Source organism: Orycteropus afer, unplaced genomic scaffold (genome assembly GCF_000298275.1).
Source record: "Orycteropus afer afer isolate SDZICR_OR568_19922 unplaced genomic scaffold, OryAfe1.0 scaffold00299, whole genome shotgun sequence".
Classification (NCBI taxonomy): Eukaryota; Metazoa; Chordata; class Mammalia; order Tubulidentata; family Orycteropodidae; genus Orycteropus; species Orycteropus afer.
The window spans coordinates 82,934-108,356 of NW_006921886.1; the positions used below are offsets into that span (position 1 = coordinate 82,934).

Genomic DNA, 25,423 nt, shown 5'->3' on the forward strand with positions numbered 1-25,423 from the left:
TGGGCAGTGTTTCGTTCTGCTGTGCATGGGGTCGCTATGAGTCAGAAACGACTCGACGGCACTTAACAACAACAAATCCAAAAAAAAAAAAGTTTAATTTTACCTAATCAAGTATTTCTCAAACTCATCTACCACAAAATCTTTTCTCATCTGATGCTTATTAATATTCTATGGAATACATTTTGGGTAATATTGCTTTTTAAAAAATTTCTATGTCTGATCTACCACTCCAATATCTAAAAAAAAAAACCAAAAAACCCCAAAAAGATGCACACCTAAAACTTAGAATAATTAAAAAATGCTATTAGCCAAGCATGCAAAACATAGTCAAAAGCACAGTAAAGTTTATAAACTGCCTTTAGGTATGCTATTCATAGGACTGATTACCTTGTGAGGCTGAGCAGTAAATTTGCCACAATGTTGTTCATTGCATCAAAGGGCTTCTCATGTCGCTTTTTTAAAGCTCCAGCACTGGAAGTAACCAGACTCTTTGGTTTCACAGTTTTACCCAACTTTTCAGAATTCACCATGACATTAATTTTGCTAATGATGTCAAATAAAGACTTTGGAGGGAAAAATATTGGGAGAGAAACTATTAAGACGAGTAGACATAGATGATATTCTAATAGGAAGGAAAGAAGAGAAAGAAAAACAATTTAAACTTATTTTTTCTCTAAAATGGGAAGGCTGAATATAGTAAAGAGGAGAGAATGCTTCATATACACACTTAAGCATATCACATAATTAAATGTACATCAAAGTTGCCTGTAAATCACAATGTCATTTCTTACTTGATTGTCAATGGGCAACACACAGTCTGCATGCTCATTGAGTTCCTTCATTGCCAAGATGCTATTATAAGGTGATGTTATGACATCATCCTCACCAGAAGGATAAACTGAAGTCACAAATCTGTATACTTCTGGGAATTCATCCTCAAGCACCTTTAAAAGAAATGTGCCAAGTCCAGATCCCGTTCCTGAGGATAAAAGTGTCAGAGAAAACACCATAAATGGTTCAGAATGCAATTGTGAGGCAATTGTTTAGGAAGTTTAATTTTATATTGTAGTTTTAGAAACATATGTTAAAGTTGTAATTATTAATTTGTTCCTATGATGGTATATATTGTTAATCTAATTTCAGATAAGGAAATGAAGACATCGTGGGTACAAAAAAAACGTGTTACCTTTGAGCTGATTCTGACTCTCAGCAACCACACAGGACACAGCAGAACTCTCCTAAGTGTTACAGGTTGTAAATCTTTATGTAAACAGACTGTCACATCTTTCTCCTGTGGTGTGGCTGGTGGGTTCAAACTAACCACCTCTCAGTTAGCAGCTAAGTACTTTAATCTCTACATCGCCAGAGTTCTTTACAACATGGGTAAATTCCATCTCTGGCTCTGACCATGAGGTGGGACAGGCTTTCTATATTTCATTCTTTTTCACATTTAAGTTATACACACACACATACACACACACAAAACCAAAAGATCTGATTAAAGAGTAAAAAATTCAACGAGGACAGTATTCAGCCTTGACTTGATGTTAAGCAATTTTAAAGTAAAAAGCTGTTATACAGATACATATATACATAAACACATACACTTATAATAGTTTTATTTTTGTCAAGCAGAGGTCTGAAAACAAAACTTAGGCTTGTAAAATGAATTCCCATTTGCACTTTAACACTGTTACAGGTAAGTAAGTGAGTAACTTTACCTCCTCCCATAGAATGTATTATAAAGAAACACTGTAAACAATCACACTGCTCTGCAGATTTTCTGAGTTTTTCCAAAATTTGTTCTTGGTAAAGACTGCCAAAAACTTTGTGACCTACAGCCCTGAAAAGAAGAATAAAGATTTTTAAAAAATCTTGCATTTATTATTCGTTGATTTTATAATTTCTGAGCTACATAACAAAAGGTACAGAAAAAATCTCAAAAAACATTTTTATTGGACTAAAACTCCCAAACCAAATTCACTGCCATTGAAACCCTTTGCGTTTCCAAGGCGGTAAATATTTACAGAAGTAAACTGCCCAGTCTTCCTTCTGTGGAGTGGTAGTAGTCAAATGCCTCAGGCACTACGCCACCAGAGGTCCTTAAATACCTTTTAAATATATATACACACATACACAAATACACACTGTCAATAAGCCATATAAAATCCCAAAACTATATAAGGTAAATTTAACAAATATTATATGTTAATAATGCTCAAGTATCTATCAGTGAATATTAAAAGGTGGTTTTCTAAATTTATCTTCTTTATCTTTTCCCTTAAGGTACAATTACAACATAAAAGATTTCAGTAACAAGCAGTTATCTCTTCTCCATTTAAAATAAACTCTGAATTACAGTGGTTTTACAGACTAAAGAGCAGAATGTAGTCAATTAGGAAGACACACATAACAAAAACTTTTTAAGCAGCCTACTCTGGTTTAAATTGAGAAAAACACTGGTCACAGTATTATTAGGAAAAAATGGCACAGTAGAAAATTGATATTTATGAGGAATATCTCTGCAAGCCTTGTTGTTATATGCCATTGAGTTGGACCTGACTCATAGCAACCACTCATTGGGTTTCCAAGGCGGTATCACTACTGAAGTATATTGCCCAACTTTCCTTCCGAGGAGTAGCTGGTGGGCTTCAACTGCCAGCCCTCTGGTTAGCAGTCAAGTGCCTTAGGCACTACACTACCAGAGCAAGCCTTCTTAACTGCTCAAATTCGCAAGCAGCACTCACTGTAAGACAGATTTTTGCCACAAAACGTAATCAGGTGTAACTCACAAACTACGTAGTGAAAACAAACAATAGTTTAGTTTAACTGGTAAAGGTTTACTTTGAGCACTGTACTCTTTTAAAAACTGTATATGGTGTTAAATTGATAATGGCAATTTGAGAGATTAGGTAAGAAATTTAGGGGCCAGTGAGCTTGTCTTAACGGGGGAGGAACAATTCAGAAAAGGAGGGTGAGCATGGCTGCACAACTCAAAGACTGCAGTCAAAGTCCCTGAATTGTACATGTAGAAATTATTGGTGTGTTCTCCTGTGCATATTCTCAACAACATATAAATTATTAAAAAATAAAGTTACACGGTAAATTGTATCACAACTAAAGAGAAGCCAAGGGAGAGGCAGTGTTAGTGCTAGGCGATCACGTAGGCTCGCTTACTCAGCACTACACATCTTAAGCCTGAGAAATCGGCTGCAAATAGTTAAAATAATGAATATTAGATTTGCAAATAACAAGTAACTACTAGTTTTTTTTTTTTTAAAACCAGCAAATACAGTTTCAATGTAACTTCTTAAGTGATCACTGTTGGACTTTTCTTTCACTAGAGAAGAAACCATAACATATTTAAGGGCAAACACAGTCCTCAGGCTGACTCTGAATCCTGGGACACAGGTCTGGCTTACCTCTTTATCAAATTTATTAAATTCAGCCGATGGGAGAATTCACAAATTATACATGTAATATATTCTTATTGAGCTCTAGTGGCATAGTGCCTAAGGCATTTGACTGCTAACCAGAAGGCTGGCGGTTCAAACCTACCAGCCACTCCTTGGAAGGAAGACTGGGCAATCTACTTCCATAGTGACACTGCCTCAGAAATCCAAGGAGGGGTTGCTATGAGTTGGATCCGACTTGGCAGCAGCAAGTTTGGTTTTTGGTTTGGATGTTGTTAGATGTTGTTGAGGCAGTTCTGACTCATAGCAATTCTATGTACAAACAATTCTATGAACACAACACTTCTCAGTCCTGCATCATCCACACAATCACAGCTATGCTTGAGCCTACTGTTGCAGCCACTGTGAGATACCTGATATAACTATTGCCACTAGTTAGTCCTATGTAAGAATACTTTATAAAAAAGAATTTGGAAAATTCATTTTTCCTGACTCCTCTTTTTCTTAAGACAAAAAATAAATAAAAGGAACTGGAAGTAAGAATAAATACAAGTGGCTTAGAAGCACAGTGAAACACCATGCTTATTGTGCAGCAATCATTTTTAAGGTAAAGATGATGGGCTGAAAGGCCTAGTTATGTGTGTCAAGTTACACCTTGCTCTCACGCCTGTAGGATCTATTAAAAAGAAGACAAATTTTCTTTTTCTGTTTGACATTTCATTTTTATTTTCAGTATATCCTTACCAATTATTCCCTGAGCCAGAAATATCAGTGATAAGCTGTTTGCTATCAAATACATCTCTCAACGGTCCCTGCAGAATCTCATTCACTACGCCTTCCTCCATGTCAATCAAGACAGCCTGAGAAAGAAATACAATTTAATCAGCATATTTTCTTTTAGAATTAGTCACTCTGTAAATGAAAGAATTTTAATTAAAAGCTGCATGGTTCTTTTTATAATTTAAGGTTAATCAAAATCTTTATGTAGAATCTTTTATAAGAATTGAAAAAGAATTTCACTCGCTGGAAAAGTGGAATCCAATTAAGAGTTAGATTTTATTTTATCCTAATCTAAAATGTCAAGGAGGGAAAAAAGGAACTGAATAATCCCTTAAATTGAATTCCTAATGATCTTTTTATTTGTATGCAAGTGTGACTATAAATTTCTTGAGAATAAGGTCTCAGAAATTTGGCAGGTAACCTTAATTAGAACAAATTCCCAAGGAACATAATGTGCACTGATGTACTTTACTCACTAGGAAAAACCACACTGCTCTCTATGAGTTACAGCCAGAAACTGTCTGATTCAAATCAGCAATCTCACTATGATGTGCAAGGCTAAGGTGCTAGATAGATTCAAAGCTGACAAGTGGTTCCTTTCCCCAAGTAACTGCACATCTAGTTCCTTACCTCAGATTTTATTGACATGGAGGATAATCTTTATTACTAAGGAGAAAATGAGAATAAAAAACATAAAATTAACTATGGGGGAAAAAAAGCAGTTGCAGAAAAAAGGCTGGAAGGAAGCATGACAAGATATAAACAGGAGTAACCTGGTAGTAGGAATATGCCTCGTCTCCTTTGTACTTTACATATTTTCTACAGTGAGAAAGAAAAGTGAAAATGTAAAACAAATAAATAGATTTAAAAAAATAAAAAAGCAGAGCTGAAGAAGTATTCTGTAATAATTTCAAAACCATTGCCACTGAGTTGACTTTGACTCCCAGCGACCCCCCATGTGTCAGAGCAGAACTGGGCTCTGCAGGGTTTCAATGGCTGAGGTTTTGGAAGTACATCACCAGGCTTTCTTCTGAAGTACCTCTTGATGGACTTAAATCTCCACCCTTTTGGTTAGCAACTGATCTGTATTAACCAAATGCACCACCCAGGGTCTCCTGAAACAACCTTAAGACACACTGTGAACTTACGTGTTAACTCCTTGATTTTGCATCACAGAGGATATGCTGGTTTACCACATGAACTTTAAACCCTTGGTACATGCCACTGTTATAAGTGCTTTACATGGATCGACCAGTTTAATCTTCACAGCTCTATGCATAGGTACAATAATCACCTCCAGTGTACACAAGAGGAAAGTGAGGCCTGTTGCTAGGTGCTGTTGAACTGATCCCGACTCATACTGACCCCGTGCACAGAGCGAGACACTGCCGGGCCCTGCACCATCCTCACTACCTTTGCTGTGCTTGAGCCCACTGTCGCAGCCACTGTGTCACTCTGTCTCACTGAGGGTCTTCCACTTTTTCACTGACTCTTCACCAATCATGACTGTCCTTCTCCAGGGACTGGCGCCTTCTGACGTGACCAAAGTAAGCCAGATGAAGTCTCACCATCCTTGCTTCTAAGGACTACTCTGGCTATGCTTCTTCCAAGATAATCTGTTCTTTCTCTAACATACATGAGGAAAATGAGGACCAGAAAAGTTGTAACTTATCCATGATCATCCAACTAATAAGTAGTGGAGCTGAGATTCAAACCCAGCTAGCCTGGCTGTAGAATCTATACTTTTAATTACTATACTCTCTGTCCTACTATCTAACCAAAGGGAGACAGTCATGTTTAATGCTTGTAACATACTGACTATAGCAGAGTTAAAATATATGCACATTTAAATTCTGTGAATTCAATTATTTGTGTAATTAACTATACTACTGAAAGCTGTATGATTAAAATAGTTCATTATAGTAGTATATTGGACTATAAAATTATGTTTTGCAAATGTATTCCTTTATATACACCAAAGCATTATCCATACATTTTATTTAAGATAATTTATTGGCAATTTTAGGGATTTTTAAGGGTATTTCTGACCACATATAATTTTAAACTTAAATGACTTTACTTAACCAACTGCATGAGAGGGCTTCACTCTATGTGCAAACTGTGGTACTAGAAGTTTTGTAAGATTTAAAAAACAGAACAAAACAAAAGTTTATAATGTCTTTGTTCCAAAATGGATTCAAGATGATTGTGAAAGATTAAACATACTGACAAAATAATAAGCCATCAGCCTTCAGATACCTTTCAATCTGGCAAAGGAAACAATAAGAGGAAGACAGACTGACATTTATGTAACTCCTGAAGTGACTTTGATAGGCCTACCACTTTCCTAATCACTCAGCATCGTTGTTATGTGCCGTTGAGTCGGACCGGACTCATAGCGACCCCTCCTTGGGTTTCTGAGGTGGTATCACTATGGAAGTAGATTGTCCAACCTTCCTTCTGAGAAGTGACTGGTGGGTTTGAACCACCAGCCTTCTGGTTAGCAGTCAAGTGTCTTAGGCACTACACTACCAGAGCTCCTAATCACTCAGCATTAAGCCCTGACAATAATAAATAACTTTTCTGTTCCTTACTCCCTTTGATTAGGCCCTTGGTTTGTTTTAATGTGGCTTTATTAACTATATTTAGGGGGAGTATTCTGGACTCCTTACTTAGGCATCCAAGTTCTGGAATCATACTTTCAGTGCCAACTGGTGGTAATGTTTTGGCCTTCTAGGTTTCCTATTTATAAAATTATTATTTTTCAGTTGATCTATGATGCTGAACAGAGGAGAAACTCAAGCACCAAGATAGCTAGTGAAGCTGTCAGTGTTAAAAGCCATACGGGAGAGAAGGTTGAAGGGTACCTTCCAGGACAAAAGTCAATGGCTACAGGAATAAGCTTATTTATCTTGTCTTTCCTATAACGTTCCCTCTACTTTCCAGTCTGCTCAGTCATGGAGGAGTGGGAAAGGGCTGAAATCCAGAGCAGTCTAGGAAATGTCAAAGTCTCCTTTTCTCTTTTAGATTAGGATCTTAGCTCTTTCCTGTTCATGGTGTATCAAAAAACCAAAACCAAACTCACTGCCATCAAGTCAGATCCGACTCACAGTGACCCCACCTTGGGTTTCTGAGGTGGTATCTCTATGGAAGTAGATCGCCCAACCTTCCTTCCAAGGAGTGGCTGGTGGGTTTGAACCATCAGCCTTCTGGTTAGGAGTCAAATGCCTTAGGCACTATGCCACCAGAACTCCTACGGTGTATATCAAATGTCAATTAATTCTTCTAAGATCCTACAATCACATGGTCACTGGCCAAATTGTTTTCAATGACATCAGCAATCACAAATACAAAGCAATGTTTCCCAGGTAACACTACATGATTGCTCTCCACTCAGTCACCACACTCATTCTGATCATTATCATCTCAATTACTTCCATAGCTTTTAAACTGCCATTCTTTTTTGTTATAGCCAAAGATTACTGATCAACTGGAAGAGGCAGTTTCTTATAGAATTAATCACAGAAATGTTGGAAGGAGAGTAATTCAACACTGTAAATATGGGCTATCGACTCTGAAAGTATTCCTGCCCAGAACTTACATGGTAATGGTATTTATTTACCATGAGGCTGGATGCAAGCTTTGTACTCGGAGTAATTACCTTGTTGCAAACAAACCTTCCATTATACTTAGATAAAAATTTAACCTGCATTAGTATTCCAGGTTCTTAAACTAAGAAAGATCCTTTTATCATCATTTATCTAGACATGTATTTCTCCTAAAATATTTAGAAAAATATATTAAATATACAGTGTTTTTACTTGAAGCACTTTTCTGCAGTTTTGGGTGGACACAAATGTCTAAGTAGTTAAAATCTCTGGTGTAACTTTATATTAAATGTGGCTTATATACAGTTTTTGTTTTTTATTTCAGAAGTTAAAAGAAAATTTTATTCTTATGATAGCTATGGAAGTATAGTTATTTTAAAAATACATGCAATGTAACAATCCAAATGATTATCTTACTCGTGCTTTTAAAGAACAAATTTTTCCCTTGGATATACTGCCACCATCACCACTCACTCTGAAAGATAAAAAAATGAGAAAAGGTTATAAGATCTTCCATTAACAGTGTTACCAGGTAATACAGTTAGCTTCTATTTACATACGTTGCTTATAGGCCAGGTGAGGCAGACACAACACTCATTCCCAATCTCCTTCTCCTTTGCCTACTTCCCATTAGGCTGAAAGTGAGGTACTTATTTCCCCACAACTTGTTTTGTAGTTAGGCCTGACCATGCAATTCAGGTCTGGCCAATGACATAAAGAAGAGGTATGCTGGGAAACTTTTCTGATAAAAATGATCAGATGCAATCGGTGCCAACCTTCTCCCGTTTTCCTGCCTGGAACATGAACATAGATGTGATTCCTGGAGCCAATTTCTTATAGTCATGAAGTGATAAACCCAAGGATGAAAAGCCAATATACCAAGGATACTAGAACAACAGACAGTATGTGAGTCTTTGAGGCACTCCTCTAAACCGAGAATATGTGAGGTGACTACATGTCTTCATTGTTTAAGATACCATTACTCAAGTTTTCTTTTGCAGACAAACACTTATCAACCGGTATTCCACTTATATGGCAGTGAGTCTCTAAGTCTATTCTGAAGATTTCGTGTTGAAAATAAGTTACCTAGGAACCTAAATCTATGACCAAATGTAAGTCGATATCGTTCACAAGAAGTCAAAATACGTAAAAGGAAGCTGAATCGAGCAAAGATGATATTGTAGATGAGAGTCTGGCAAACTATATGGTTCTTGTGTTACCCTTTCTCATAAATAAAGTTTTACTGGAAAACAGCTATGTATTTGTTCATTTATGTATTATCTATGACTGCATTCACACTGTAATGGCAGAGTCAAAGAGCTGTAACAGACTTGGTGGGCCGTAAAGCCTAAAATATTTACTATCTAGAGAAGGTTTGCTAATCTCTGCTGTAGGTAATCTACTTCTGTAGTGATACTGCCTCGGAAACCCAAGGAGGGGTCACTATGAGTCGGGTCCGACTCCATAGCACACTACAACTACAACAATTTATGGCATAAATAGACTGTAAAGCACAACCCAAAATGCACAAACACAATAAGACAAAAATGGGACCTTCTAAAAATTAAATTTTTATGTGCTTCAAAAGACTTCTCCAAGAGTAAAAAGAGAAACTACAGATTGGAAAAAAAAATTCAGTAATGATGTATCTGACAAGGGACTTATCTCCAAAGAAATTTATGGAAAACTCTAACATTTCAACAACAAAAAGATAAACAATCCAATTACAAAATGGGCAGAAGACATGAATAGACCCCTCACCAAAGAGGATATTCAGAAAGTCAACAAACATATGAAGAAATGTTCCCAATCATTAGCCATAAGAGAGATGCAAATCAAAATAACAGTGAGATATCATCTGGCCCCAGCACTAATAGCAAAGTTCAACAAGACAGAAAATAACAAATGCCGGCAAGGATGTGGAGAGATTGGGACTCTCATACACTGCTGGTGGGACTATAAGATGATACAACCACTGTGGAAAGCAGTATGGCAATTCCTTAAAAAGTTGGAATTAGAAAAACCATTTAATCCAGCAATCCCATGACTAGGTATATATCCTAAAGAAGTGAGAGCCAGGACAAGAGCAGATATATGCACACCCATGTTCATGGCAGCACCATCTGTTGTTGTTAGGTGCTGTCGAGTCGTCTCTGACTCACAACAGCCTTATGTACAACAGAATGAAGCACTGCCTGGTCCTGTGCCAGCCTCACAATCCCTGCTATACCTGAGCCCATTGCTGCAGCCACTGTGTCAATCCATCACGTTGAGGGCCTTCCCCTTCTTCATTGACCCTCCACTTTACCAAGCATGACATCCTTCTCCAGAGAATGGTCCCTTGTGACAAGCACTATTTACAATAGCAAAAAGATGGAAATCTAGGTGCCCATCAACAGAAGAGTAAATAACCAAACTATGGCACATACACATGATGGAGTACTGTGCAACACTAAAGAATAACATAAAACACTGCATAATGTGGACAAAATTGGAGGACATTATGCTGACTGAAATAAGTCAATTACAGAAGGACAAATATTCTATTAGTTCATTACTGTAAAAAGTCAGGAAAGGTTTATATATGGAAGGAAACTTTCTTTGTTGGTTACCAGTGTGGGAAGGAAGGAAACACTGTTTAAAAAAAAAAAAAATACATAAGCGCACATGATGTGGTTTCATACTTGAAAAAAAATTTCTTACTAATCTCTGAAACAGATGCAGAACATGTTGTCAATACATGGAAAGAACAGCAAGCCACACACTCCCTCTCCTGGCTTTCCCAAACTTGATACTGGAGGAATAAGATCAAACATAGTAGATAAGAGTGTAGTATGTAAAATCAGTTTATTTAAAGAAAACTGCTTACAGGGTGAGTCTCAACTATGTAATACACAATGAACAGTGGCCATCCAGAAAGGAAGGTTTGGGGTAGGGATTTGATTAACAAGCAAAGGACCTAAAAGCATTACAAAAGCAAATTTGAGTAGTATGTCTCTTAATAGTTTTTAGACGAGAAGATGTTCTGGTCCACAATTAGGATGGACTCTAGTCTATGACAGGTCTCTCCATATAATAAAGATAGATGACAGCAGTCATTAAGGTAATACACCTAATTTCCCTTTGTGTGATTCCATGGTCACCAAGCAACTTCCTGATTATTAACGTAGCTTTCCAGGTAGATTCCAAGAAGAGAATATACCTATGAATATGTGTATCCAGTTGTTTTCAATTTTAGTTTTACTATCTATTAATAAATTGACTTTTCTGCTTTTTAATCTCTAATTCTCTGAGTTTGGCTAATCTGACTGTACAGAAGAGCAATGGGCCCACTCTCCGGGTGCCAACAGTAAGATTTCGGAGTCTGTAATCTTGAGGGTTAAACTTTGGAATTCATCAAAAAAGTGGGGACTAACTGGCCTTCTTGAGGAAATAAGTGCCTCAAAGAAACACCCACCCAGACAACTAATACAAACTAATGCTGAAATTTTTATTGGACTAGATTAAAACCTGATATTAGGGATTTACTTTTCAGTTAAAGCCCAACATCTTTTCATTTTATGAGGTACTTGGAAAATGCACACAACATTCACTAATCAGATTTTAGCAAAAGAAGTGTTTAAGTGTATCAACAAGTTATATTATTGAGCAGGTGTTACTTCTAAGTTGAAAAGAAAAAGTAGGCTGTCTTTATTTTCATGACAACACTAGCAGAGCACCTTACAGGTAGTCCTCTCTTCCCCAGGTCATTCAACAAACACTGCCTAAAAAAGAATGGCATTGCATTTCCCTCTGCCTGGACCTTCTCCTTCCATAGTGGTGGCTGACGAAATATATTACACTGCGTAAAGTTCTTATTACAGTAACTGTTTGAACACATTACTAACAATGAATAAAACATACTAGAAAATTCTCTCAGAGAAACAATGCTTTTCTTTTTCCCCTCTGTTTTGACTATGGCAAGGTTGGAAGGAAAAAAGGATAAAAATCAATATTATATTTACTCAAAATCTGAGTTTAAAAGATAATTCAAATGAAAAAAATAATTGATTATATTTCTTCCTCATGGATTCAATATTAAATGCTTCAGAAAAACTCTGAATGTCAGCTTCAATGTTGTTTATCTGATTGTTATATCAGTTAAATGTTTATCTGATTGTTTCAGATAAAAGATAGGTGAAATTTATATACTCTTTATTGAATAAACAAATATAATCTGACAATGGCTTTTCTCTTTTCTAGCACATTCCATTCATACAGCATGTATTCTGGGCCATAAATAATACCAGAGAAAAGTAAACAAGATTTTTTCTTTCAAAAGTTTACAATTAATGCAAACTCAATGTAAAAAATAAATGTATGCCTTAACAAGACATCCTCAGTGAAAAATTTCAGTCTTTATTCTTCATATCTGAAGACTGCATTCCCAGTCTGTTGATAAGGTTCATCATGCTGACAGACTTTAATCCCTTCTTACCTGGTATCCACATTTCTAAAGAAACTGCTTATTGCCTCATCATAAATTCCTTTCTAAAAAGAAAAAAAAAGTATTTATAGCATTTAATAAAGTAGTTTGAATAATCCCACAATATAAGTAATATCACTTTTCCAATTTTAACATATCATTTGTAATGGTTTTGTTGAGAGCCTGGGTGGTGTTAACGGTTTGCATTTAGCTGCTAACGTAAGCGCTGGTGGTTGGAACCCACCCAGAGGGTCTGTGCATGAAGGCCTGGCAATCTGCTTCTGTAAAGAATAGTCAAGAAAACCCTACAGAGTAGTTCTACTCTGTAACATGTGGGGTTGCTATGAGTCAGAATCCACTTGACAGCAATAAGAAGGTGGTTTTTTTTAAAATGGCTTTGTTGTAGTTGTTAGCTATGATCCAATAGACAGGACTCATGGCAACCCCTGTACAACAGGATCAGACCACTGTGATTCGTAGTGTTCTCACTGGCTAACTTTGAGAAATAGATCACCAGGCCTGTTTTCCTAGTCTCTCTTGGTCTGGAAGCTCTGCTGAAACCTATTCAGCATCATTGCAACATGCAAGCCTCCACTGACAGAAAGGTGGTGGCTACTGAGGAGGTGCACTGGCTGGGACTGGACCTGGGTCTCTGCCAGAAAAGGGAAGAATTCCACCACGTACCACCTGGGTAGCTAGGATAAGAAAAAGCACGTCACAAGATGCTTAACCTGATTCTTCCAATCTCATATTGGAGAATAAATGCTGTGAGCTCTATGGATTAAGTACAGCAGGTATTAAAGGACTCCCCATAGGACTGTAATTGTTGTTGTTATTATGTGCCGTTGAGTCAGACCCGACTCATAGCGACCCCTCCTTGGGTTTCCAAGGCAGTATCACTATGGAAGTAGATTGCCCCATCTTCCTTCCGAGGAGTGGCTGGTGGGTTTGAACCGCCAACCTTCTGGTTAGCAGTCAAGTGCCTTAGCCACAAGAGCAGGCATCAAATGAGTTTTCTCTGAATTCTTGGTAATCATTTTAAAAGCTGATGGTTACGCTGAAAAATACAACACCACACGTGCTACCTGTTTTAAAAAGCACTTTAACATATTCTACCTCATTGATCTTCACAAGAACCATGGTAAAGACGAGGACCCTGAGAATCAGGAAAATTACTAGAAACTAAGGTCCCTGGCCAGTGTTCTTCTAGTCTGCGTCTAACGCCAATGTACGTTTAAACACCATTATCTTCTGTACAGTGAAGATCCCACACAATTTACATCGGTCAGATGAAAGCTCAAACAAAGCTTTTTTCCTATTTGTTGAAGGCACCTCAGAGACAGGCAGGCGGTGGGGGCGTTCCAGGAGCCAGTACCTGGTTGACCGCGGCGTGCTCCCTCAACGCCAGATCCCAGAAACAGCAGCCGATCTGGTTTCCGCACTGTCCGACTGAGAAAGAAGAGAGGGAGAAGAAAACGGACATAAGAAGGGAAACAAGGCCTCTCGGCTGCACGGCAGCAGTTTACCCTGAACGACCACCGCAGCAGCTTACCCTGAACGACCACCGATTGGGTCATGCTGCAGAGCACTCAGCCCTGGATACCCGGCAACGCGCGCCAACCTTTGTATATCCCCCTCCCACCACTGGTGCTCTACTAGGGGACAGCGCGGACGTAAGTCACGCCGCTGCCGTAAGTCGCGTCCGTCGCCAAGCGCTCCTCTGGGCTCAGACTAAGACTTTCTTCCAGAAGGCGTTGCGAGTGCATTTGCGTCTCACCGTTACCATAGCGACTTGGTCTCTGGACCGCAAATATAGCTGCATTGTCAACATCTTGGAGCACCGGCAGCTCCGGAGGCCGGGGTAACTGGCGGGATACCTGAAGGCTTTGGAGTGGGATTTAAAAAATATGTGTCTTTCCGAGAGCTATCACAGTTTAGTCTTCCTTCCTAGTCTCAACACCCTGGGTGGGGTCAAATTCCGTTTATTCAGATTACACAGGACGCTGCGTTAACATCTCTTTTCAGACCTTTGTTCTAATAGAAGGTGAACAATACTGATGAGTACAAAGAAACCCCAGACAAAGTCGTGCCAGGGTACAACCGAAACTAGATAGCTAGACAAAACGGGGAAAGTTAAGACACCCAACTAGTGTTTTTTAAAACACTGTATGTTCCCAGCGTATAACTAATAGGCTCTCTGGAGGAATAAAAAGACAGATCTAACTCCAGGAATCTTAGAATCTAATTGAAGACACGCAAGAACTACTCAGAAATTGTGACTTACACTATTGTGTGGTTCCTACTATAAGGGCAATAGGAATGAGAATGAGGATGCTGTTGTGTTGTTAGGTGCCCTGGAGTGGGTACTGAGAGAGACCCTACAACAAAACGAAACACTGCTGGGTCCTGTGCCAGCTTCACAATTTTCACTATGCTTGAGCCTGTTGCTGCAGCCACTGTGTCAAAACATCTTGTTGAGGGTTTTCCCCCTTTTCACTGATCCTGTACCAATCATGATGTCCTTTTCTAGGGATTGGTCCCTTCTGGCAACATGATCAGAGTAAATGGGACAAAGTCTGGCCGTTCTCGCTTCTAAGGAGCACTCTGGCTTTACTTCTAAGACAGATTTATTCATTCTTCTGGTAGTCCATGCTATTTTCAGTGTTCTTCACCAACACCACAATTCAAAGACATCAATTCTGCTCCATCTTCCTCATTTATTGCCCTGTTTTCATATGCATATGAGGTGATTGAAAATACTATGGCTAGGGTCAGCACACCTTAGTCTTCAAAGTGCTATCTTTGTTCTTTAACACTTTAAAGTGGTGTTTTGCAGCAGATATGTCCAGTGCAATGCATCATGCGATTTCCTGACTGCTGCTACAATGGGTGTTGACTGTGGATCCAAGTAAAATAAAATCCCTGACAACTTCAGTGTTTTCTCCATTTACCATGATGTTGCCAACTGGTCCAGTTGTGAGGATTTTTGTTTTATTTATGTTGAGGTGTAATCTATGCTGAAAGTTGTAGTCTTTGATTTTCATCAGTAAGTGCTTCAAATCTTCTTCACTTTCAACAAGCAAAATTGTGTTACCTGCATGACTTGAACTTCTTCTTTCAGTAGCATTGGTTTTTGAGCATATGCTACCTCCTAAAATGGAACATCTACCAATTCTTTTTGGTATAGCAACTCTGAATTTTCCTTCCATCTTCCCATGCTTCTTGTGTCATTAAATATTTGGCACCTAGAAGCCTTCAATATTGCAACTTAAGGCTTGATTTTTTTCTTCAGTTCTTTCGGCTTGAGAAATGCTGAGTGTTTTTTCCCTTTCGTTTTTCTAACTCCAGGTCTTTGCACATTTTATTATAATACTTTATCTCCTTGAGCTGTCCTTTGAAATCTTATGTTCAGCTCCTTTACTTCATTATTTCTTCCTTTTGCTGTAGCTACTGTACATTCAAGAGCAAGTTTTAGAGTCACTTCTATCTTCATTTTGGTCTTTGTTTTGTTTTGTTTTTCTTGTTTTTCAAATGATGCTTTGCTTTCTTCACATATTATGTCCTTGATGTTCATCCCACAACTCGTCTTGTCTTTGGTCATTAGTGTTCAGTGCATCAAAATCTATCCCTGAGTTGATCTCTGAGTTCAAGTGGGATATACTCACTGCCATACTTTGGCCCATGTTTTAATTTTTTTGACTTCAACTTGAACTTGCATATGAGCAATTGATGGTCTGTTCTGCGGTCAAATCCTGGCCTTGTTCTGACCGTTGATTTGAGCTTCTCCATATTTCTTTCAACAAATGTAGTTGATTTGATTTCTGTGCATTCCATCTGGTGAGGTCCACATATATAATCACCATTTATGTTGTTGAAAAAGGTATTCACAATGAATAAGTCATTGGTCTTGCAAAATTCTATTATGTGATCTCTCGCGTCGTTTCTATCAGCAAGACCATATTATCCAATAATTTCTTCTTCATCTTTCTTTCCAGCTTTCACATTCCAGTCACCAGTAAGTATTAATGCGTGTTGATTGCATGTTTGATAAATTTCAGATTGCAGTAGTTGGTACACATGCTCAGATTCTTCATCTTTGGCATTGGGCACTATGCTACCAGAGCTCCCATCTTTGGCATTAGTGGTTGGTAAATAAATTTGAATAGTGTATTAACTGATCTTCCTAAAGTACAGATATTTTCCTATTACTGACAGCATTGTATTCTAGGATAGATCTTGAAATGTTTATTTTGGTGATGAATGTGATGCCTTTCTTCTTCAATTTGGCATTCCTGGCATAGTAGACCATCTAATTATCTAATTCAAAATGACAAATACTAGTCCATTTCAGTGCACTGATGCATGATATCAATCTTTAAGTGTTCCATTTCATTTTTGATAACTTCCAATTTTCCTTGATTCATACTTCATACATTACATGTTCTGATTATTAATGGATGTTTGTAACTGTTTCTTCTCATTTTGATTCATGCCACATCAGGAAATGGAGGTTTTGAAAGCTTTACTCCATTGACATCATGAGGGTTGACACTACTTTGAGAAGACAGCTCTTCCCCAGTCATATTTTGAGTGCTTTCCAACCCAAGGGGCTTATCTTTGGTACTATATCAAGACAATGTTCTGCTGCTATTCATAAGGTTTTAACTGGCCATTTTTTTTCAGAACTAGTTTGCCAGGTCTTTCTTCCTACTTTTTCTTAGTCTAGAAGCTCCCCTGAAACCTGTCCACCATGGATGACCCTGCTGGTATTTGAAATACTGGTGGCACAGCGTCCAGCATCACAACAACATGCATGCCAACATGGTACAAGTCACTGACAGACAAGTGGTGGCAAGGGACTATGGAGCACTGAAAATGATATATATGTGGGTAAATATAAAAGACTTTGTTTTAAAAACTCAAAGAGATTACTCACTGCATAAAATACAACTAATAATATCACATTGAGAGGCATATAGTATATGTAGAAATAAAATGCTTGGTGGGAGGTCAGAGAAAAAGAGGAAGGCCTTCAGTGAAATGGACTGACACAGTGGCTGCAACAATGGGCTCAAATATTGTGAGGATGGTGGAGGACCAGAAAGTGTTGCATTTTGTTGCTAGGAATTATTACTGATTCAACAGAACTTAACAACAAAAGCAATAGAAAGATGACAAGTGCAAAAGATGGAAGAGGGATAATGGAATACATACTCTTGTATGGTTCTTCTAGCATATGTGAAGTGATATAATGTCGTTTGAAGATAGACTGTGAAAACTGGAAGACACACACTATCAACCTTAAACTAACCAAAACCAAACCAAAACAAGATGTATAGAAATAAACCAGTAAGTAAGATTACATAGATTCCTAAAGCATATTAAGTTGACCCAGAAAAACAGAATAAGAAGAAAAAGGGAACAAAAACTGACAGCAAAAAAAAAAAATAAATAATAGCCAAAAAACCAACAAACCCACTGCTGTTGAGTTGACTCACAGTGACCTTTAGGACAGAATAGAACTGCCTCATAGGGTTTCCAAGGCTGTAAATCTTTACCAAAGCAGACTGCTTCATCTTTCTCCTGCTGAGCAACTGGTTGGTTTGAATCACTGACCTTTTGGTTAGCAGCTGAGCACTTTAACCACTGCTCTACTAGGGCCGCTTTATACAAATAGCAAGATAGGAAATTTAAATCTATCTATATCACATTAAACATAAATGGTCTAAAAAGTCTAGTTGAAAGGCAGACATCATTAGACTGGATAAAAAGGTGAGACTCAATTATATACTCTTTATAAGAAACTCACTTTGAATAATAACATCAAATAGATTAAAAGGATAGGAAAAGATTTATCATACTAACACTAATCAATGAAAAATGGCTATATGCATTTCAGGCAAAGTAGATTTCATAACAAAGAATATATCTTCATACATAACACATGTCTGGCTCATGGTGGATTCTTAGCAAATATTTGTTGACTGAATTAAGTGTAATAATGATCTATTTGCTTAGGATATGATTAGTTCAAACATCAGTCCTTTTTTACATCTCATTAAGCAATATCTTGAGAATTGAAAAACAATTATTCTTGGGCTTATGAGAATTAAGGGTATTGAGAGATTTCACCACCTTTTTATTTGCCATTTATACTTATTTATCCATTGCTCTGAAAAGATCTGCTAAAGAGACAAGTTAATTTTTGCCTTCTGATGTCTTACTGTACTGCTGGAAAATTTCATCATTAACTATACTTTTTTTTTCTTCATTGTATCACTCAGACTTAAAAAAACAAAAAAAAGAAACTTGGCACTATTTGTGCCAAATGGACTAATTTAAAATAGTAATAAATTACAGGAATTTTAGGAATATTTCCCCTGCAAATATTTAATTTGTACTTTTAAGATTTATCCATAACTATAATGTGAAGGAGCTCTGGTAGCTTAGTGCCTAAGGCACTTGACTGCTAACCAGAAGGCTGGTGGTTCAAACCCACCAGCCAATCCCCGGAAAGAAGGTTAGGCAATCTACTTCCGTAGTGATACCAACTTGGAGACCCAAGGAGGGGTCACTATGAGTCAGACCTGACTTGATGGCACATAACAACAACATAATGTGAAATCAATGCCTAACACTCTGATTAAAAAAATTATACAGTAAGATATTTTTGTGGAACATTACCTAATAATGGCCAACAATTATTTTAGTTTGCCTGTGACACAATCTGTTAAATGGTTTCTTTAAGCTTAAGTTGTGATCACTGTGCTCACAGCTAGCACTTTAGTAAGGAAAAAGAAGATAGAGGTAAGACTGTGTACAACATTAATGCAATTCTTATGTACAATGCCATTTTTCTACGACATAAATCATAGTAAAACAGAAGAGTGGGAACTTAGCATAAAATGTAGGTAATAAAGATGTTCATTAAGCCTAAAAAGACTAACTAGCACTTACTAGTTTAGTCATAAGCTTTAAAAATAGAAACATTGGTCAACTAAAGAGTAATGTTCTGGCTTAAGGCTTAAAACAAATATTACTGAGTAGAGCAGGCATTCAGAGAGGTAAGCTATTAATACAGAAGCTAGCAACTAGTTGAGAAAGGGAGGGCAGACAGGGAAAAGGAAAAATGAGCAGAGGAGAAGCTCAGGATCCAGTGAACAGAATAGAGAGGACCATACAAGATGTAATTCTTCCTTTCTCAGTTGTCATTATTTCTGCCTTCTGTTTCCTCGAAGGCATTTTGAGGAAACAGTAAAGAAGAGGTAGCCCAGGCAATAGAGACAGTATAAAGAAACCCAAGTAAGAAGATCTGTAGAGAAATTTGGAAAGTGCAGTTTTGAGGGCACAGGAATGGGGTGAAGAAGAAGGTAGATTAGATCAGTTAGGGGTATTAGTTGAGGGAAAGTCTGGAAGGTAATGAGAATGAGAAAATGGTATGTAAGGTGAGAAGACTTTGAAGTGTTATTTTGTTCACATTGATTAGACTGTTGGTCTGTAGTGTTGTTAGGTTCTGTCAAGTCAGATTTTTGACTCAGAGCAACCCCTTTTGATAGAGTAGAACTGCCCCGGAGGGTTTTCCAGGCTGTAATTTTTATAGGAGCAGATCACCAGGTCTTTCTTCTGCAGAGCTGCTGGGTGGGTAGGTTAGTAGCCAAGTGTTTAATCATTGTGCCATTAAGGCACTTAGGTCTACGGTAGATAAAAACAATTCATTATGATATTTCTTTAATATTGTGGGACAATAAAGAAGCCAGTGGCAACAAGAATAAAACCCTAAGTCAACTTCAAAACAAAAACAAAAATAAAAACAAACCTAGTTGCTGTTGAGCCTATTCCTAATTTTTTTCTAAGTTTCAGCTTTTCGATGGAGCTGTGAATTGAGACATTTGATTCTTTAGCAGGCAGGAAACTATGTGAAAGAATCTTCTGATGTCATAATTTCTGGATGTCACCGGAACATTTCATCATCATTCCTTTAGCAATTCTAGCTGTCTATGGAATGTCAGTAGAAGCAGTTGATTTACTCACCTCTACAGGAGTTAGACTTGGCTTATTTTGGTAAGTCTATGTATTCTTGATTAAATTGTTAAAACTTATTTCCAACATAGATAGATAGTTATATTAAACCATAAATTTAATAAGGTTTTGGTAAATTGCTGCTAAGCATAATGATTACCAATAAATATTTACATATAAATATTTAGGCATAGGATATTTTTCCAGTCCTTTTTGGGCTAATAGTTGAAAACACGCAAATGCACTCTAGTTATTAAGCACTCACTATGTCTCCTCGGAAGGAAAGTTGGGCAATCTACTTCTGTAGTGATATTGCCTTGGCAACCCAAGGAGGGGTCACTATGAGTTGGGGTCGACTCGACGGCACATAACAACAACAACAATGTTCCAGACATTGTTCTGGGTGGGCATTAGAGATTCACTTGTAAAAAAGACAGACATGGAATAAGAGAGAGGAACAAATATTAAACAGGTATTTTACATTTTACAGATGGAGCAGTGGGTCTCATCAGGGCACAATTTTACAACCCTTTCCCGGAACAGTTGGCAATATCTGGAGAGGTTTTTAACTGTGGTAACTTGGGATGTTTGTGCTACTGGCATCTAGTGGGTTGCATACACTGCCATCGAGTGGGACCTGACTCACAGCAACCCCTCCTTGGGTTTCACAGTATCACTACGGAAGTAGATTGCCCAACCTTCCTTCCGAGGAGTGGCTGGTGGGTTTGAACCTCCAGCCTGCTGGTTAGCAGTCAAATAATGTGTTAGGCATTACACTACCAGAGCTCCCATGGATGCTGCTAAACATACTACCAGAGACACAACACAGCCTACCCTCCCCAACAAAATTGTTTGGTCCCAAATGTCAACATTGCTGATGTAGAGAAATCTTGAATTAAAGTGATAACTGTTACAAAGTAGAAATAAAAAGAGCTCTGAAAACTTAGATAATGTGGTTGTGGAAGGTTTCTCAGAGAAAGTGAAATGTAAATTCAGACTTAATGGATTAGTTGACTCTAGCAAGGGATGGTGGGGTGGGAGCAGTGTGAAAGGGGGATCGTTGTTGTTGGGTGCCATTGCGTTGGCTCTGACTCAGAGATCCTATGTGCAACAGAAAGAAAACAGACGACATACTGCAGATTTGCCCAGTGCAGTGTGTCGACTGATTTCTTGACTGCTGCTTCCATGGTCTATGTAAAAGCATTTGATTGTGTGGATCATAACAAATAGTGGATAACATTGAGAAGAATGGGAATTCCAGAACACTTAATTGTACTCATGAGAAACCTGTACATAGACCAGGAGACTGTCGTTCGAACAGAACAAGGGGGACACTGCATGATTTAAAAATCAAGAAAGGAGTGCCAGGGTTGTATCCTTTCGCCACACTTATTCAATCTATATGCTGAGCAAATAATCTGAGAAGCTGGACTGTATGAAGAAGAACATGGCATCAGGATTGGAGGAAGAATCATTAACAACCTGTGATATGCTGACAACACAACTTTGCTTGCTGAAAATGGGGATGACTTGAAGTACTTAGTGATGAAGATTGAAGACTACAATCTGCAGCATGGATTACATCTCAATAGAAAGAAAACAAAAATCCTTATAACTGGACCTATAAACAGCATCATGACAAATGGAGAAAAGATTGAAGTTGTCAAAGACTTCGCATTGCTTGGTTCTACAATCAACACCAATGGAAGCAGCAGTTAGGACATCAGATGATGTATAGCACTGGGCGAATCAGCTGCAAGGGACCTCTTTCAAGTGCTGAAGAGCAAAGATGTCTCCTTGAGGACTAAGGTGCACCTGACAAGCCATGATACTTTCAATCGCCTTCTATGCATGTGAGAGCTGGACAATGAATAAGGAAGACCGAAGAAGAGTTGATGCTTTTGAGTTGTGGTGCTGGCAAAGAATGCTGAAAGTACCATGGACTGCTAAAAGAACTAATGAATCTGTCCTAGAGGAAGTGCAGCCGGAATGCTCCTTGGAAGCGAGAATGGCCAGACTTCATCTCACCTACTTTGGCCAGACTTTGTCTTACCTACTTCGGTCTTGTTGTCAGAATGGACCATTCCCTGAAGGATGTCATGCTTGTTAAGGTGGAGGGTCGATGAAAGAGGGCAAGGCCCTCAATGAGATAGATTGATACAGTGGCTGCGGCGATGTGCTCAAGTATAGCAAGGGTCATGGAGCTGGCTCAGGACCCGGCAGTGTTTTGTTCTGCTGTGCATAGGGTCGCTATGAGTCGGTGATGACTCACTCGGCGGCACTTAACAACAACAACAGCAGCTTCCATGGGTGTTGACTGTGGATCCAAGTAAAATGAAATCACTGATAACTTCAGTGTTTTCTTCATTTACCATGATGTTGCCTACTAGTCCAGTTGTGATGATTTTTGTTTATGTTGAGGTGTAATCCATTCTGAAGGCTGAAATGTTTGACCTTCATTAGTAAATGCTTCAAGTCATCTTCACTTTCAGCAAGCAAGGTTGTGCCATCTGCATATTGCAGGTTGAATGTGTCTTCTTCCAATCCTGATGCTGCCTTCATCTTTAGATAGTCCAGCTTCTCGGATTATTTGCTAAGCATACAGATTGAATAAATATAGTGGAAGGATACAACTATAATGCACACTTTTCCTGATTTTAAACCATTCAATATCTTCTTGTTCTGTTTGAATGACTGCCTCTTGGTCTATGTACAGGTTCTTCATGAGCACAATTAAGTGTTCTGGAATTCCCATTCTTTGCAATGTTATCCATAATTTGTTATGATCCACATAGTTGAATGCCTTTGCATAATCAGTAAAACACAGGTAATCATCCTTCTGGTATTCTTTGCTTTCAGCCAAGATCCATCTGATGCCAGCAATGTTGTTGTTGTTATGTGCCATCGAGTCGGACCTGACTCATAGCAACCCCTCCTTGGGTTTCCGAGGCAGTATTACTGAGGAAGTAGATTGCCCCATCTTCCTTCTGAGGAGTGGCTGGTGGGTTTGAACCGCCAGACTTCTGGTTAGCAGGACATCAGTAGTGATATCCCTCATTCCGTGGACTCTTCTGAATCCAGCTTGAATTTCTGGCAGTTCCCTGTCAATACACTGTTGCAATGGTTTTTGAATTATCTTCAGCTAAATTTTACTTGCATGTGATATTAATGATATTGTTTGATAATTTCCACATTCTGTTGGATCACTTTTCTTTGTAATGGGTATGAATATGGATCTCTTCCAGTTAGTTGGCCAGGAAGCTGTCTTACGAATTTCTTGGAATAAACAAGTGGGCCCCTCCAGCACTGCATCTCTTTGTTGAAACATCTCAATGGGTATTCTGTCCATTTCTGGAACCTTGTTTTTTGCCACTGCCTTCCGTGCAGCTTGGACTTTTTCCTTCAGTACCATCAGTTCTTGGTTATATGCTACCTTCTTAAATGGTGGAACATTGATTAATTCTTTTTGGTACAGTGACTCTGTATTCATTCCATCTTCTTTTGAGACTTCCTGCAAAGTTCAGTAGTTTGTCTATAGAACCGTTCAATATTGAACTTTGAGTCTTGAGTGTTTTCTTCTGTTCTTTCAGCTTGAGAAATTCCAAGTGAGTTCTTCCCTTTTGGCTTTCTAACTCCAGGTCTTTGCACATTTCATTATAGTATTTTCCTTCGTCTTCTTGAGCCATCGTTTAAAATCTTCTGTTCAGCTCTTTCACATCATTGTTTCTTCTGTTCACTTTAGCTATTGTCCATTCAAGAACAAGTTTCAGACATCTGTTTTGGTCTTTCCTGTCTTTTTAATGACCTTTTGCTTTCTTCATATATGATGTTCTTTATGTCATCCCACAACTTATCTGGTTTTTAGTCCAAGGGGGGTGGTCCAAGGACATGTATATACACGCACACAAGTATGTGTATATTCATGAACAGACATATACATGAACAGACATAGATATATAACTCCTTGCTATTGAGCCGATTCTGTCAGTGACCCTATAGGACAGAATAGAACTGCCCCAAAGTGTTTCCAAGGCTATAGTCTTTATGGAAGCAAACTGCCACATCTTTCTCCTGCAGAGTAGCTGGTGGGTTCAAACTGCAGATCTGTTGGTTAGCAGCTGAGCACTTTAACCATTGCACCACCAGGGCTCCTCATATATGTTGTTGTTATGTGCCGTCGAGTCGGCCCCGACTCATAGCGACCCCTCCTTGGGTTTCCAAAGCAGTATCACTACGGAAGTAGGATTGCCCCATCTTCCTTCTGAGGAGTGGCTGGTGGGTTTGAACCACCAGCCTTCTGGTTAGCAGTCAAGTGCCTTAGCCACTATGCTACCAGAACAATTGTTTTCCTCATATATAGACATATACATATATATTTACTAATGCTCAATAACATCTGCTGAGTATCTATAGTTAACGTTTATTGAACACTTCTGTGATAGGTGCTACACTTTACGTGTAGTATTTTATTAATCTTCACTGTGAACCAGGAAGGAGCTCTGATGGTGTAGTGAGTAAGGCGTTTGGCTGCTAGCCAGAAAGCTGGCTCCCACCAGCTGCTCTCTGGGAGGAAAATGAGGCCATCTACTTCCATAAAGATTTATTTATAGCCTTGAAAACCCAATGGGGGGCACTATGAGTTGGAATCAATTCAATAGTGGTGAGTTTGGTTTTGGGTTAATCTGGAAGTAGATGCTATTATTACACATTTTCCCTTGAGAAAGCTGAAGTACCTTGCCTAAGATCACATAGTTAGCCAGAATCAGGATTTGAACTCTGGTTCCAACTCTCCTAAGGCCACTCTTAACTATTACACTGTAAATGCCAGAGAAAGGCAAGGGGAACATTAAATGAGCACTGGGAATGGAAAGGTTAGTTGAAGACTTCATGATGAACAGATGTGGAATTTCAACTGTACTTTACTACTTTAAATTTGTTGCAAGACTTAAAATTGTATGGAATAATTGTGTAATATTAATTTTAAGTAATTTTATACTTTCACAAATATTTTAAGATGTATTTTCAGAATGTTTCTATATGCCTATAACAAAGTAACATTAGAAGTTATGAAGGGCTGTTTGCAGACAACCGTCCTCACATTTTTACTTTAATTTTCTAATGTAGGTCTTTGTGGCATT

General features: G+C 38.3%; 1 protein-coding gene across 1 annotated transcript in view; it reads right to left on the reverse strand.

The window, feature by feature from the left end:
* The window catches only part of TUBE1 (tubulin epsilon 1), a 32,864-nt gene extending 19,021 nt beyond the window's left edge, over nucleotides 1–13,843 (reverse strand). Inside the window, exons 1-8 of the mRNA XM_007951565.1 lie at nucleotides 13,819–13,843; nucleotides 13,642–13,715; nucleotides 12,279–12,331; nucleotides 8,219–8,276; nucleotides 4,158–4,273; nucleotides 1,722–1,843; nucleotides 792–979; nucleotides 388–563 (exon numbers count right to left, since the gene is read on the reverse strand). Of these exons, the coding sequence (XP_007949756.1) occupies nucleotides 388–563; nucleotides 792–979; nucleotides 1,722–1,843; nucleotides 4,158–4,273; nucleotides 8,219–8,276; nucleotides 12,279–12,331; nucleotides 13,642–13,715; nucleotides 13,819–13,843 (812 nt within the window). The remainder of the gene's footprint in view (nucleotides 1–387; nucleotides 564–791; nucleotides 980–1,721; nucleotides 1,844–4,157; nucleotides 4,274–8,218; nucleotides 8,277–12,278; nucleotides 12,332–13,641; nucleotides 13,716–13,818) is intronic.
* Nucleotides 13,844–25,423: the final 11,580 nt, after the last annotated feature.